The 17,660-nt window shown below is 39.7% G+C and overlaps 1 protein-coding gene across 1 annotated transcript; it reads left to right on the top strand.

Annotated features, from left to right (window-relative positions):
• Positions 1-8,137: 8,137 nt before the first annotated feature.
• lrrc40 (leucine rich repeat containing 40) lies at positions 8,138-15,034 on the top strand. Its single transcript, XM_039002515.1, has 15 exons — positions 8,138-8,425; positions 8,667-8,848; positions 9,029-9,102; positions 10,838-10,967; positions 11,085-11,208; positions 11,358-11,497; positions 11,636-11,808; positions 12,096-12,186; positions 12,334-12,379; positions 12,538-12,643; positions 12,820-12,927; positions 13,114-13,224; positions 13,480-13,557; positions 13,670-13,855; positions 14,177-15,034. The coding sequence occupies exons 1-15, from the start codon at positions 8,278-8,280 to the stop codon at positions 14,280-14,282; spliced, it is 1,803 nt and encodes a 600-aa protein (XP_038858443.1). The 5' UTR covers positions 8,138-8,277; the 3' UTR covers positions 14,283-15,034.
• The last annotated feature ends 2,626 nt before the right edge of the window (positions 15,035-17,660 follow it).

Consider the following 17,660-nt stretch of genomic DNA (forward strand, 5'->3'; position numbering starts at 1 on the left):
AACAAATCAAAACTTATTTCATATATTAGATTCTTCAAAGTAGCCACCCTTTGCCTTGATGACAGCTTTGCAGGTTAAGAGAATGCCAAGAGTGTGCAAAGCTGTCTGGCATTAGTGTGTAAGCCTAAGCTTTAGGGCCTAACTGTATGTGCGCCAAATAACCTACACTCCAATCGACAAATGCTTTTGGGAATGGGCAGAAAAAGTTAACATAGATCCATGGAGGCAAAAAGGACAATGTCGGAGTTTAATTCAATAAGAGAAAAGTTGGTTTGGAAGGAATCAGTGGCTAACTGCAAGCGTTGCAAAGTAATCAGTATTTTGCTTCCCTTGCTATTCGGTGGAGAGGGTGAGTGGACCAAGTCTGGGTTTTCCAAGATAGGATAAAAAAGGATAAACATTCACATGCAACACCACGGGTCAGAAAAGGTTGAATACATTGGCCATGTTGTCAAACCAGCATGACTTCTACATGTTTAAAACAACTGGAAACTCGGAACTGGGAAATCTCAGACATCAGTGAGTTCAAGACAACTGGGAATTCTGAAGAAAACAAAACTAGCTCAGACTAGGAAAATACGTTTTGAACGGTCATTCAACTCGAAATTCCAAGTCAGGAACTCGGGCCTTTTTCTAGAGCTCCTACCTGAAGATCACTGACATCATGATTCAACCTAGTTTTTTCAGAGTTCCCAGTTGTCTTGAAAGCACCATAGATCCAGAGAATGACAACATTTGATGACAAAGTGTCATTACAAAATTTGGCCACAAGAAGAACTCCCGTGCCACCTTCCTGTTCATGTACGCACAGCACATGTCACGATCGTCTATGGGTGAGAGAGAGGACCAAGGCGCAGCGTGTGCAAAATACATTCTCTTTTATTGAGAGAAGGGAAAACACGAAACGAACACTGAATAAAAACTAAACAAAACAACCGTGAAGCTAAATGACGTAAGTGCACAGACAAGCAACAAACGTTCAACATAGACAATTACCCACAAAACCCCAAATGCCTATGACTGCCTTAAATATGGCTCTCAATTAGAGACAATGAACCACAGCTGCCTCTAATTGAGAACCAATCTAGGCAGCCATAGACATACAAACACCTAGACAAGACACTGACCCATATACCATACAAAACCCCTAGACAATACAAAAACACATACATTCCCCATGTCACACCCTGACCTAACTAAAATAATAAAGAAAACAAAGAATACTAAGGCCAGGGCGTGACAGCACAATGGTCCAAAAATGTATTTTATGCTGCTGCATAAATTATGTAATATGTCAGGGAGATATGTATACTGTAGCTAAGAAAGTAATACTAAGTGTATGTTGCATAGTAAGCTGTTAGTAGCCCATGTGCTTTACCCTAATAATTTGGTCCCCTTCCCCTCATAACTTAGCCTACTGTTCTGACTTGGTGGTGTACATGTAGCCTATAGCCTATTTTAAAGAAATGTTGTCATCAAATATTGTAAGATCTTTCATTGTCTGCTTATATGCCCCCTTTATTTATCCTACGGTTCTGACTTGGTGTACAGGGAGAATACTGTAAGAATGGCCCATGTTCTAATTTCTGTAAGTGTACCTTTCAAAAGTGCTGAATAGTTATATTGACTATGCCATAGTTTATGCATCTCAATTGTCACTTTTATAGAGCAATTAAGGTATTGCTGTGTAGTGGCTTTGCTGGCATGCATCTAAAACAATATATGTTGAGTTTGCCCCACCAAGATTTACATTCTAAAATTGCCACTGGTGCAGTTATATTCCATCTGTAGAGGTGCTATTTTTATCAGCATCAAATCAAAATGTATTTATTTATTTGTCACATGCGCCAAATACAACAGGTTACCATGAAATGCTTATTTACAGCCCTTAACCAACCAATAAAAGCTGATAGTATTTCAACCACATAAAATATGCGTCCAAGCCGAACTGAAATCTTATCAGAAACATGTTGGGTTGTTTTCACAGCTTTCTATTTCCTTACAACCAGTCAAACTGATGTGACAAAGCCTCTTCCCCCTCAGGAGGTTGAAAAAGTTTGTCATGGACCCTCAAATCCTCAAAAAGTTCTACAGCTGTACCATTCAGAGCATTTTGGCTGGCTCCATCACTGTCTGGTAATGCAGTAGCACTGCCCTCAATCGCATGGCGCTACAGAATGTGGTGCGTACAACAACTGTACATACCTGGGGCCGAGCTCCCTGCCATCCAGGACATCTATATTAGGCGGTGTGGTAGGAAGGCTCTGAAAATCATTAAAGACCACAACCAACCAAGCCATAGACTATTCTCTCTGCTTCCGCATGGCAAGCCATGCCGGTGCATCAAGTCTGGCACCAACAGGCTCTTGAACAGCTTCTATCCTCAAGCAATAAGACTGATAAATACCTAATAAAAATAGCTTCACTGACTATCGGAGTTAACCTTGTGTACTTATTGACATTTTATTTTTATTTTTGCACTGTCTCTATGCACACTCACAGGGCCCTACACATTCATACACACACACTCACTCCATCATCTGCTCACTCACACATAATTAAACATACATTTATACTGACTCTACACACACCCACTCACATAGAAGCTGCTGTTACTGTTAATCTTATATCCTGTTGCATAGTCACCTTACCCCTATACATATGTTTACAATGTGTATCCCTGCACATTGTAAACATGATATTGGAACTGACCCTGTATATAGTAGCCTACTTACTTATTTTGTTCTTCATATTTCTTGTGGTTTTTTTCTAGTATTACATTGTTTGTATTGCATTGTTGGGTGTTGAGTTTGCAAGAAACAAATTTCACTGTACTTGTGCATGTGATATTAAAACTTGAAACTTGAAACATTTAGAAACTTAGCTATAAAAAATGTTCTGTTTTTTGGAGGTGGGGGTTTATTGCATTTTCTCCCCAGGTCCCTAAACGTCTTTGCATGACGAAAGAAGTAGAGATGGCAGAGAAAACTTTACCTATGTCAACTAGATTGAAGCATTCTGTACGACTCCCACCGAAGGTGGCTCCTCTTCCTGTTCGGGTGGCGCTCGGCGGTCGTCGTCACCGGTCTACTAGCTATTTAAGCCAGTAAGGCCCGCCTGCTCTTTGTGCGGTCTTATTTTTCCTCTGTGTATGTTTGTGGTAGTGCGTTTCTCTTTGGTTTTCCTCCGGACTGGTTTTGGGCCGGTCTTTTATGTGCGCCCGGAATTGGCGTGAACATTTTTCTCTGTGCAGGAATAAAACATTGTTCTGTACCTTCTGCTTCCTGCAACTGACTCTGCACCCACTACTCCTAAAGTGCGTTACACATTCATTCTATTGATTTATGACATTATGCTGGTGAGCAAAGGCTGCATGTATCTAATTATAGAAAAGTTGACTAACAAATAGCCAACCAAAATTGTGGAAATTATAAGCAGAAACATTTAAATCAGGCAAATAATAATCGTTCCGCCATCTCTGACTGCAGCCTACAGCGCATTTTCACTATTAGCGTGTTAGGGTCGGGTCGGGGCCTCAGATTTTCACTTTATCACATTTAGTCGGGCGGTTTCAGATGGATGATTAGCAATTGCATTCCAACCAGCCAACCAGGCCTGAGCAATATTGGCCATAAATTAATATGTTCAATCAGTGATGACTTCTTGTGTCCGGTAGGGGGAGACCTTCGCCTTGACTTGAAAAATTATCAATGTTATATTTATGCTGTAAAACAGATAACTCCTTTTAGATTATGTTGAAATCATTATTGATGGCATAGAAAGTGAAATAATGTAATCTTTCATCATTATTGACTGTACCATGGTCCAGTCCTGAGCCATGTATTTAGAATCCAGTCTAATTCATGGAGTTCTAATTCCTAATTCTATAGGTTAGTCTAGTCCCTAGAATACAAAACAAGTGAGTTTGAACAAAAAGCTAGGTCTTGGGAAGCTTTATACTGACACATATCAGCACTATGGACAGCTACCATTTTAGAATGTAAGCTATTTTGGTATAGCAATCACAGGAGGTTGGCAGCACCTTAATTGGGGAGGATAGGCTGTTGGTAATGCCTGGAGCGGAATCAGTGAAATTGTATCAAATACATCAAACACATGGTTTAAACCTCCTGCTGTCTTCTGGTCGAATTGGACCGATTTATATATTTTCTCTCTGAAAAATGTAGTTCATTTGATCTAATTATCATAAGGTTCCATGACTTTTGTCCACACAGGGCATCTAAACACAAAAAATACATTTTGATTATTTTCATAAAATTTTGGGTGTTTAATTTAACTTTATTACACCTGTGGTGTTCCCGGTCAAAAATGACCGGTTGATGAATGGGTGAGACTACATTTAGGTTCTAAATTTGAGTTCAGGCACATGCCCATTCATCAGATGGACACACTTCCTCTCCCAGACCCCCACATGCATGTGTGTTTGAGCACACACACACACACACACACACACACACACACACACACACACACACACACACACACTTCACTCCCCTTCTTGGTTTCCATGGCAACCCCCACGGGAACCTTTCCCCAATAGAATCTTTCCCCCCCGGGAACCACACCTGTTGACATTCTCACAAACAATCGCAACATTGTTTCAACAATATATAGAACTTTTATCGCAGCTCTGGTAAATAAAGCTTTTTTGAGGCCTTGCTCACAATTCATTCTGTGGCAGCACAATGACCAAACTATATAATGTATGTGAGGCTGTTGATCATATCTTTGATCAACAGGAGAGGGTCCTTGTTAAACTTTGACACGTAGTCTGTGATAAATAGCACAATATGTTTAATCTGAGAATTTGTTATAATGAAAATAATCCATGCATTATGCTTTTTTTACTCAAAAATGTGTTGTATGAGCTCAGGTCAAGGAGGCCTACAGGCCATAAATAGCAAATAGAAGTTTAAAACTTGTAATGTTCACAAGAACTTAAGTTGATAAAAAGATCTAACACAACATTAGGTGATAATATATGGATTGTTATGGATTTATAATCAGCTATATTGGGGGCGGTCATTTTGGACCGGGAACACAGAATTAATTAACATGAAACGAACACAACAGGAGGGTTCATGCCATTCCATTCGCTCCCTTCCAGACATGTTTATGAGCCGTCCTCCCCTCAGAAGCCTCCACTGATAGCAATGCTTCCTATGAACAGGTTTTTTTTTCAAACGCGTTTTGTATTCTAGGGACTCTAGTGAGAAGACTGGACACACAACAAATATTTTTCCTGTGCAGTGCAATATTTCTAACATATAGTGTCCAGGGGCCCCACATAAACCAGTTTGACCACAGTAAAAGTCCACCTACACTTGCTATGACCTAGCTTTTTGTTCAACTCACCTTTTTTGGATACTATGGTATGCTCTAATGAGTAGACTGAACTTTATTTTTATGGACACACAATCAATATATTTTCTTTAAAGTCAAATTTGTTTGTGCAATACAACAATCCCACTGGGCACACACTGGTTGAATCAACGTTGATTCCATGTCATTTCAATGAAATTGTCATGCTGGTATGAATGACTCGGGAGACAGGCGCAGGAATGCGTAATAGGGTTTTTTATTTCTTACCCAAATTACGGCGTGCCGTGTAAAGGCATGGGGATGAAGACCAAACAAACACTATACAAAACACAGAGTTGAAACCCAAATAAAAGAGCGAGGAGTACCTTGAATAAATAACACAAGCGCACAATGATTAACACACGGGACGAGACCCGTAATCATCTGCGCAATCCACAATGGCACGAAAGCCAAAACACACAGCACAGGTACTCACACGCACCAACGGACATTGTAACAATAATCGACAGGACAATGGTAAACCAAGGACACACTTATACAATTACCAATCACTGGGAATAGGGGCAGGTGTGCGTAATGAAAGTTCCGGAGGGATCCATGACAGAAATTACGTTGAACCAACTTAGAATAGACGTTGAATTGACGTCTGTGCCAAGTGGGATGCTTAAACATACATTTAAAAATTGCATCCTTAAACACAGGTAAATTAACAATAATCCATATAATCAAAATAGTTATTTATAATTGTATATGTTAATTGTATATTATTTTACATGTAGGCTATTATTGTTATTATTATAGCCTATATTTTATTCATGAATTTTCAGTTTTACAGACAGATAATGACAGCAATCAATACATCGAGAAAACCCCCCACCCTCCATTCCCTGACAGAAGACAGAAAAACAAAAACTGAATGAAAAAACAGAAGACAACATTGCTCTTAAGGAATCTGCAACATGTTTTACAGGTGGGCTATTATTATGTTCTTTACATGCATAAAGGTTACTTAGGCTCCAACCATTTCTCAATATGCTCCACATTATTATATTATTTAACTTGTAAAAAGTCGGAATACTCTTGAGTTTAGCTTTTTCCCCAATGTAGTTATAATTAGGTATCATAATTTAACATTATGCACTATGCAAAACTGCCCCGCAAAAATGATTTTGTATCTAGTGCCACATTCATGTGCTAGTAGTAACTAGCAAACTCAGAAATGTCTGACTTGTTAACTGGTTGTAGTTATACACGTGCCACGTTCAACCACTTAGCAAGTCTGACATTTCTGAATTTCCTAGTTCCGACTGGCAAGGGAAAGCGGCAAATACACTCAGTGCACAAACGATTAGGAACACCTGCTCTTTCCATGACATAGACCAGGGTTCCCAAACTCTGTCTGGGCCCCCCCTGGGTGCACATTTTGGTTTTTGCCCTAATTCAAATAGCCAACTCACCATCACGATTTGATTATTTAAATGAGCCGTGTAGTCCTTTGGCAAAAAATGAAATGTGTACCCGGGTGGCCCTAGTACAGAGTTTGGGAAACCCTGACAAAGACTGACCAGGTGAATCCAGGCGAAGTTATGATCCCTTATTTAAATCCACTTCACTCAGTGTATAGACAAGACAAAATATTAAACTGCTGTTGAACGGGTATGGTAGTAGGTGCCAGTCGCACCGGTTTGAGTGTGTCAAGAACTTCAACAGTTTCATGTGTGTCTCAAGAATGGCCCACCATCCATAGGACATCCAGTCAACTTGACACATCTATGGGAACCATTGGAGTCAACATGGGCCAGCATCCCATTGGAACGCTTCGAAACCTTGTAGAGTCCATGCCCCAACGAACTGAGGCTGTTCTGAGGGAAAAAGGGGGTGCAACTCAATATTAGGAAGGTGTTCCTAATCTTTTGTACACTCGATGTATACGCCAAAGACGGAGCGTTTCATCGCAAGCTTTTATTCTGAAGGGGAAAAACGGAAGTCAATGTTTTTTATTTTTTATTATTGTCCTATATATTTTATCTTCCAATTCCAATAAAAAATCAAAAAAACATAAAACATCACAAATATATTTTCTATTTATGATTTTTTATTTTATTAAATAAAACAAACAAAAATAAGAAATAAAAATCACTACAAATGTAGGCTACTACAACCAATGACTACAACTTAATGTGGCCAGCTGTGACCACGGGATGCTGACGTGACGGTAAATCAGAGAGGAACAGGCGAATATTTGATTGAATCTAGTAATCCAACTAGAGATACTGTATATAACGACGAGAGAGTCTTGTGTAGTCATCCCAAAGGCTTTTTGGTTTGCTTATTGTGGACAGTATTTTGACGGGAGTAAACTCTCTCGCTTCGCCTCATCCTCTTTTTATTTTTAACCTTTATTTAACTAGGCAAGTCAGTTAAGAACAAATTATTATTTACAATGACGGCCTACCCCGGCCAAAACCGTTGTTATTATACGTCAGTGGATCCAACTCATCCAACAGCCACAGAGTTTCTAATACTGTACTGTCTTTGACTCAGCTGCTGAACCTATTCCGGGTCAAGGTTTTCACGTACTACCAAATTAAGAGTCCATATTGAAATCATGAAGCATCATTGGATAAAATAGCAAAAAGTTAATTATATCGATCATTACTAATTCCTATTTCAGATAGAGGTACAACAATGAACAATTCAATATACATCGCTTTTCACAACGTTTCTAATTTTGAAAAATGACTTTTACAATTAAATATTCACATTTGAACCGGAAATGATCGTTTAACCCAGAAAGGCTTACGAAATGCTTGGCTCTTAAATATAGCTTTCTATCGGCAATTTACAAATACATAGCGAGCTAGCTAGCTAACATCATTGGCATGACTAACAAGCTGGTTTGACAAAGTTAGTGGTACTAACAACATATGAACAATGTCACGCTTTAAAAGAGGTGCCAAAGGGGATTCTAGAGCAGGATTTAGAACAGAAAAAGAGGAACCGGCTGCTGTCCCTTATGGATTGTTGAAAACCGCCAGAAAAAGCGGGCAGCTCAATTTGTCTGGGCGAGGGCTGACTGAAGGTAACTGTCAGGGAAGAAAGACTCTGCCTATTTATCATGATGACACATTAAAATCATGCTGCATCATTGAATAAATAGCAAAAAGTTAATTTTATCGATCATTACTAATTCCTATTTCAGATAAAGGTACATCAATGAACAATTCAATATAGGAAGGGTATGGTGTTGATTGAGGACCACTTGAATGAGTGCATGTAACGTTATGGTAATGCTAACCATTTTACCACTATTCTCCACTTAGTCCCACAAAGTGTCTGGAGGCTGAACTTAGACACACCCGAGGAGGCCAAACAGAACCTGTCCTTTGGGGCAGATGATCGCTGGTGGGACCAGACAGATCTGACCAAGCTGCTTCTCTCTTCAAACAAGCTGGAAGCTCTGTCAGAGGATGTCAAGCTGTTGCCAGCCCTTACTGTTTTGGATGTGGGTATTGTTTTTTTATGACGTGTTTTGTGTTGCCTGATTTAAGAAGTGATAGACTAGGCCCTTTCAAAGCTTCAATGGAAGGTCTATGCTCCAAGATTTATGGGAGAACTTACTTTGACAAGTTTGATGTTTACGATGACCCTCTGACATTCTGTCTTGTCTTTCCACTTTCCCAAGGTCCATGATAATCAGCTTACCTCTTTACCCACATCTATTGGAGAGTTGCAACATCTTCAGAAACTCAGTCTGAGGTATGGGAGGATTTTGTCAACTAAAGTTACTCAACAAATGAGAACAGCACACCAGGAATGACTTCCATTATAAAGAAAGAAGAGGTCTCTTTCCTCTATAGGCTGACTTTTTCTGAAATGCTGTCCATTAACTGGATGGGTATAATTTGTGGAACATTCCAACAGGAATCTGTTCCAAAAACTTTGTAAAGTACAAGGTTGCTAACAAACAACGCATACAAAGTAACATGATCAATTCACCTAGCTAACTAGCTGCCGAATAGGCATCAACTCACCACGTAGCTTATTCTTAATGTTTGTCGATAGGATACCAGATTGAGGACAGACATTTTTCGGAATAAACATTGTGAGTGAAAAACTTAAGTAAATAGCCCACTCCCTACCCAGTATCTTATTCTGCCGCTATACATTTTATTTGTCACATGTGCCGAGTACAACAGGGCAGGGGGGGGGGACCTAAAAAAAAAAAAAGAGATAAGAATAGCAAATAATTTAAGAGCAGCAGTAAATAACAATAGCGAGGCTATATTCAGGGGATACCGGTATGGAGTCAATGTGCGGGGGCACCGGTGTCGAGGTAATATGTACATGTAGGTAGAGTTATTAAAGTGACTATGCATAGATAATAACTGAGAGTAGCAGCATAAAAGGGGAGCAATGCAAATAGTCTGGGTAGCCATTTGATTAGCTGTTCAGGAGTCTTATGGCTTGGGGGTAGAAGCTGTTGAGAAGCCTCTTGGACCTAGACTTGGCACTCCGGTACTGCTTGCTGTGCGGTAGCAGAGAAAACAGTCTACGACTAGGGTGGCTGGAGTCTTTGACAATTTTTAGTGCCTTCCTCTGACACCGCCTGGTATAGAGGTCTTGGATGGCAGGAAGCTTGGCCCCGGTGACGTACTGGGCCGTACACACTACCCTGTGTAGTGCCTTGCGTTTGGAGGCCGAGCAGTTGCCAAACCAGGCAGTGATGCAACCCGTCAGGATGCTCTCGATGGTGCAGCTGTTAAACCTTTTGAGGATCTGAGGACCCATGTCAAATCTTTTCAGTCTCCTGAGGGGGAATAGGGTTTTTTGGTGCCCTCTTCACGTCTGTCTAGGTGTGCTTGGACCATGTTAGTTTGTTGGTGATGTGGACGGCAAGGAACTTGAAGCTCTCAACCTGCTCCACTATAGCCGCGTTGATGAGAATGGGGGCGTGTTCGGTCCTCCTTTTCCTGTAGTCCACATTCATCTCCTTTGTCTTGCTCACATTTAGATAGAGGTTGTTGTCCTTGCACCACACGGTCAGGTCTCTGATCTCCTCCCTATAGGCTGTCTCATCGTTTTCGGTGATCAGGCCTACCACTGTTGTGTCATCAGCAAACTTAATGATGGTGTTGGAGTTGTGCCTGGCCGTACAGTCATGAGGGAGTACAGAAGGAGTACAGGAGGGGACTGAGGGAGTACAGGAGGGGACTGAGCACGCACCCCTGAGGGGGCCCCTGTGTTGAGGATCAGCGTGGCGGATGTGTTGTTACCTACCCTCACCACCTGGGGACGTCCCGTCAGGAAGTCCAGGATCCAGTTTCAGAGGGAGGTGTTTAGTACCAGGGTTCTGAGCTTAGTGATGAGCTTGGAGGGCACAACTTTGTATGCGTTATTTGTTGGCAACCTTGTTATTTACAACGTTTTTGGAATAGATTCCTGTTGGAATGTTCCACAAATTATACCCACCCCCATTATCTCTCTGTTGCAGTCACAATAAACTGAAAGAGATACCGGAGGAGGTATGGAGTCTGAAGAACCTCACCTGTCTCCAGCTGCAGCAGAATCTACTGGAGCACCTGCCAGAGGGAGTGGGACTGCTCGCTAACCTGGATGATATCGTAAATTCAGAACTGGGCATGAAACACTACTAAAATGTGTCAGTGTAACAAAGTGATTATCTTAGATTAACTCTTTGGATGATCCTCGCTGACTTGTTTTTGTATTGTTGGTGGGAGGATCTTTCCAACAACCAGCTAACTGCCATCCCTGACAGTCTTGGCAACTTGAACCATCTGGTGAAGCTGAACCTCTCCCACAACAAGCTGAAGAGCCTCCCCTCAGGAATCAGTGTCATGAAAAGTAAGACGGCAATGGCAGCAAATGTTTTGCTTTGTGTGTTGTTTAGGTTTTGTATGTACTGCCTACCTGTTAGAAATGGATGCATCCACTGTTATATTCTTGACATGAACATGGCTGAAGCATAACATCCTGTATGAACGCCTCCACAGATTTGAGACTGCTGGACTGCACACACAATCAGCTTGAGAGCATACCTCCTGTCTTGTCTCAAATGGCGTCTTTAGAGCAGCTCTATCTGAGACACAACAAACTGCGCTTTCTTCCTGAACTGCCCTCCTCAAGGCTCAAGGTTAGGATACTGATGATCAGATTTCCTTTGAGAAGGAACTTTTGAGTCTCAATGAGATCACCTGTATGAATTAATTGGTAACAAGTGCCCTATGCAAGTGCCCTATACTCTGACAGCTTTCTATCACCTGTCTGGTAGGAGCTGCATGTTGGTAATAACCAGATTGAGGTGCTGGAGGCAGAGCACCTGAAACACCTGAGCATTCTGAGTGTATTGGAGCTGAGGGACAACAAGGTGAAGACTCTCCCTGAGGAAATCAAACTACTCCAAGGCCTGGAGCGCCTAGACCTAGTCAACAATGACATCAGCAGGTAGGTTTGCCTGATCAGATCTCCCCTGGTCTCTCCTCAGTGGTTACTGTACTTGGTCCACCTCACAGGTTGTGTGCTGTTATTCTTAACTCATTTGTTTATTATTTAGTTGATTTAGCCTCTTCCATCAGTGCATATAACAGATTTATACACAGCACAAATATAAACCAATTAAATAAGAACAAAACTCACAAGTCAAAACACCCCAAAATGTCCTGTGTAGTGTTTAGCTGCCTGGATATCTTATGGCTGTGCTACTGCATTTCTCCCTTGTATGCGTGAGCCAGTCTGCCAGCTGCCCTTGCCCTCCTGCCCAAGCTGAAGATCCTGACTCTAGAGGGCAACCCTCTGAGAGGCATCCGCAGAGACCTCTTGACTGTGAGTTAGTTAGGACGACATCTCATTACCTTCTGGAAGCTACTACAGTTTCACCACTACAGTAGAACCTCAATTACCTCACTGTAGAGTTGCAATGTAGCCAATTGCAGAGTCTGTGATAGGATATGACTTTTGTGTCCTTCACAGAAAGGAACCAATGAATTGCTGAAGTACTTGAGGGGTCGAATAAAAGGTACAAGGATGTTTGTCTTTTTCTGTCTATGCAGAAGGTTCTCGTATTCAGTGAATAGACCGTTTTTATTTACTTTGCAAGGTTTTGTGGAAAGGCCACTGTTGATTTACCAGACTGTCTCATATCATTGGACTGACATTTTTCATTTGGATCTGTAGAGGATCCAGATGGCAAAGGAGATGAGCCTGACACTGCCATGACTCTGCCCAGTCAGGCGAAAATCAACGTGCACACAATTAAAACACTGAAGACATTGGACTACAGGTGTGTGTCAACTATTATTTTTGTGCCGTGTTTGAAGCTCAGTTAAGACATTCTGGGAAAGTTAAACTCAAACGTTCTACCACAAAATGATATTGCATTGCCACAGCATGAAGATAGTTGTGATGTAATGAAGTGTTGTCAGTAAACTGTTGCTTTGTGTGTGACCCTGGTTCCAGTGAGAAGCAGATGGCATGTGTTCCTGATGATGTGTTTGATGCTGTGGGAAGTGAGCCTGTCGCCAGTGTCAACTTCAGCAAGAACCAGCTGGCTGCAGTGCCTCCCAGGTACCTTGCTTGTAATCAGTGACTTCACACCACAGTCTGGGCCTATGGAGGAAAAACCCTCAGTGTGAGAAGAATCACACCACTCCTAAAAGTCACCACAAAGCCATTGATAGAGAATGTCAGATACAGTAGGACTGTTGTGGTGATAATGTTGGATGAGTTTGTGAGTCTCTGCTTGGTCCTCAGGGTTGTGGAGTTGAAGGATTCTGTTTCTGACATCAACCTGGGGTTTAACAAGCTGACCAGCCTCCCCTTGGAGTTCTGCATGCTGCAGCAACTGGCACACATAGACCTCAGGTACACTGACAATCAGCCTCCACAGCACATCTGTCAGCTCAAATATCAGAAGGCCTTGTCTTTCCAAATAAAAGTACCGTTTGTGTTGCGGAGGTCAGTGAAACGAGAGGCTAAACCTTTTTTAGACTCCGAGGTATGCATTTCTGGTGGGAGCATTGTTTTAACCCAGTCTTAAATTGGTACATTTGCTTAAGATGGTAAATCGGTGCATGTGAGACATTTGTAATATGCAGTTTATGTTGGCTTTTCCCTCAGAAACAATCTTTTGACATCTCTGCCAATGGAAATTGAGGCCCTAATGAAACTGCGGAGCATCACACTGTCATTCAACAGGTAAGCAGTCTGGTCTTAAAGGGATGTAGTCATCGTGCTGTACATAGAAAAATGGATTCAAAAACGGATTCAAATTCAAAAACGGATTCAAATTCATGTCATATTTTGACAGGTTTAAGTTGTTCCCAGAGGTCCTGTACCGGGTTCCTAGCCTGGAGACCATTCTTATCAGTAATAACCAAGTGGGAGCCATTAACCCACTGCAGCTCAAAGCTCTAGACAAGCTGTCCACTCTGGACCTGCAGAACAATGACATCATGCAGGTGCCACCTGAACTGGGCAACTGTACGAGCCTGAGGTAGGGACCGGGATGTGACACTGGGTTTAGGGGACAATATATGATGTGACGAAGATATAAATGGACAGGATTTCAAAAAGCGTGGTAATATCTGGTTTTATTTAGATAGGGGTGGAAGCTGCAGGAACTGTGCTATTTGTGTCAGGTAAATGTTAAATCGCAATCAGAAAAGGTATATGCGCTAGGGCATCCAACTCAGTGATCCATATAGTTGTGATTTTGCTCCGAGCTGTTGTTGTATAGAGGGAAGTATGTGTTTGTATATCAATATTTTAAGCTGTCTTGAAGCTGGTCTCACTAATTCTCTCGTCTTTCCCTTAGAGCCCTCATGCTGGATGGAAATCCTTTCCGCAACCCCAGAGCAGCCATTGTATCCAGAGGAACTGATGCTGTCCTGGAGTACCTACGAAGCAGGATCCCTACATAGTCAACTGCATTAAAGCCAAATGAGATACAACACACCAAATGAGAAAGTACAATTTTATGATTAATCAGTGTTTGTTTTTGCCTTGAAACTAACTGCCATTATTCTGTAAAAGTGTTCATGACATTCGAGCCTGATGATTTGAAGTGTACCTTCTCTTGTTTGATCTAAGATATAAAGTTTGAATGATTACTACTGGGAGACTGCTGTAACAATGTTTACAAGATCTTCTACCAAAGGCAATATTTTAATTGCATTCCAAACTGAAAAGCCTGTCTTAGTGTGGGTTCCTTTTCTCAATATATGGAAAAACAATAGCAATTCCACTATGCTTATTCTTTAGGAAAGTTTTGCATTCAATGTTTAATAACATAATGCATGGGTTTCATTTTGAATGTATGGCAATTGCAAGATAATCTGACACTTCTACTGATTTGGCCTTGGCCTGTTTGATACTCTGATCCAAACGAGACATTTTAAAATGTTATATCATTCTCAAGAATTCATTTGTAATGACATTGAGATATTTGTTGTTACACTATCTAATAGCCTGGGGGAAAAAACATCTGTGTCCTTCAGTCACTTTTTATGTGAGACAGAAGACCTTGTATAAAAATCACTACTTCTGTCTGCATGCACTCTGTCATTGTATTCATGAAAACTGAGTAAGACAATTGAACCATGTCTGTTTCAATGACTCCAACAACTATAATGATTGAAATCCAACCACATTAAATGTGTACAAGGCAGATGTGTTTGGTGCTTTGATCCTTTGTTATTGTCTTTAATAAATACACAGTATGATACTGTTTAGAAAAATAATATTTTTATGTGGCAAAACACAACCTAGTCATGGAAAGTCAAGTGTGATGGATGGCAGTAAGATACCAGACTTACCATGAAATATTACATTTTAGTCATTTAGCAGATGCTGTTATCAAGTGACAAATTAACTTCATAATTTAGGGGAAGAAAATACTGGTTTTGATGGGATTGTATAAAGACCACAGAGGACCATGAAAAATAACAAGTGACATTTTTATTATTTGTACAATATACTTTTATACATTATTCAAAACACTTCTTAAATACTGAAAAATTGTACTTCCAAAGCCGAAAATGGCTCTGTATTTGCTGCACAGCATTTTTCGTTCAATTTTATAATCTTTTTTTAATAAAAATGTATCTTAAATATGTACAGATAGCATCTGCGAAATGCAATCTAAACACACAATATATACTTTACCAATTACATTTCTTTGTGTTAATACAGAAATAAAACTGGAAGGTTTAAACTTGCATGTGCAAATAAATAGTATAATAAATTATTACTAAATTTGTCCAACTAAACAGAATAATTCTCTTTTAATAGTTAAAATTACTTTTTGCACAAAAAATGAAGCAGCATTCAAGTCCAATAAGTCTTCATACTGCAGAAGCTTGGAGTACATTCACAATCTATGAATAAATTATCTCAATGTGTTTTCATTCACAATTATTTACATCAATACTGCAATTTGACTGAATATTACCATATATTCGCTTTTTTATATTTAATTGTATTTTAAACACATACAAAAATGACTATTTTTATATTCATATATATAATATTTGTATAACACAAATTCACAATTACTGTAGAAATACATTTGATAGTACAGCTTTTCTTCAAGTCGTAAGATCTTCATCCATACTCTTTCATTGTCCTTATAAAATCTCGCAAATTGAACAAAGCTATATATTTGAGCAAAGGTATATCAATATATTCCGAATAATTACCTGAAAACATTTAGTAAAAATAATTATATTATCAAACTTTCTGTAACAATATCTTGAATATTTGAACTCATAATTGACTGCATACCGAAGTACCACTTACCAGCTTAGCTTGGCACAAATTCAACCAGGGTCCCTCCATAGGGTTATAGGTGCTTAGTTTTCTCAAGAATGTCACATTTGATGCTACATTTGACAAAAATGTTATGAAAAATTCAGGGCTCATCAGGGCTCATAAGGAATACGTTTTTGATTGGGATAAAATGGCACCAATTTTGACAATATAATAATCTCATCGGTTTGCAAAAAGAGAGAAATCTCTTTATAAGAGAGATCCTAAAATCTATTTCAAAACACAGAATGTATCCCAAAAACATATTCAAAGACCATGCTGTAACATCAGAGCTTAAAATGAACACCATCCAGAAATGTAGCAGGGTGAAATGCTTATTCTGGGCAGCGGCATTGTTGAAAAAAAACATCATAGTTCTCGCATTAATACTTTTCCAATGATGCGTACTCATAATAAACTGAGCTTGAAATGAAGTTCTAAAAAGTAATTGGTGTTCCACAGAGTGGTGCTGAAAAGCTAAGCAATATTACTCACACCACTTCAAATCAGTGCGAACAAAACCGCTCAAATGTTTTTTTATAGAAACACAGACAAACAGATGAGAAACGATGTTACAATTGTGCTTAAGTGCACAAACAATGGATTTTTCTGTACATGAATGTGGGGGTATGTATACATTACATACTCCTTGGCACAATTACGGGAAACCACATAATATAGCCAGCAGATGGCCCTCTAGGGTAGTCTTGTCATGTTTAAAAAAAGATTTTCAGAGGTGGGATAGAATATTGCTTCTACTTCAATTTTGCTCATGTGTGTAAACATATACATATACATTATTGAGCATTGAGCACCTACAAAAAATCTAGTTCACAGAATGCAGTGACTGGTTGGGTACAGAGATCAACATAGTTTTAAAACAATTAAATAAACCGATGGGAAAACCTATAATAAAAAATAAAAAACTGATTATAAGTTGGCCCTGTATTAAGGTTGGAGACAAGTGCGATTTCTTTCTTCTGTAACAAAAAAAATTATATTTTCAGTACCATTCCCCTCTCTACTGTTCATGTCTTTATTGTAAATGAAAATATTTACACAAGGCATATACAAAGTTGAGGCAGTGTTTATGGTGAATGTAATTCCTAAAGAGCTAGTGTGTTTTCATGCTCTGAGAGTAAAATGAGAAGCTACAATGAAAAAGGTACAAAATAAAAGGCAATATAAATAAGCAAAAAACTTCCAAATAAAAACAAAGATCAAATAAAAATAAATAACATGAAATTACTCCAACCTACAGCCTCGGGCTGAATGAGAAAAATGACTTTCATTCACATCAACTCAGAATATACATTTCCTGTTTACACAAAATTCATAGATAGGTTATAAGATATGTATCCTATAGTACATTTGGCACTAGTATTTGCCATTGGTCCAGCAATTGGCAAATGTCTCTGTTCATAGATAAAAATCGGTTGTACACATTTCCACAAACCGTTTGGGTGAGAAGCAATGGTGTTATAAAAAAATAT

The sequence above is a fragment of the Salvelinus namaycush genome, chromosome 10 (assembly GCF_016432855.1).
Source record: "Salvelinus namaycush isolate Seneca chromosome 10, SaNama_1.0, whole genome shotgun sequence".
Lineage (NCBI taxonomy): Eukaryota > Metazoa > Chordata > Actinopteri > Salmoniformes > Salmonidae > Salvelinus > Salvelinus namaycush.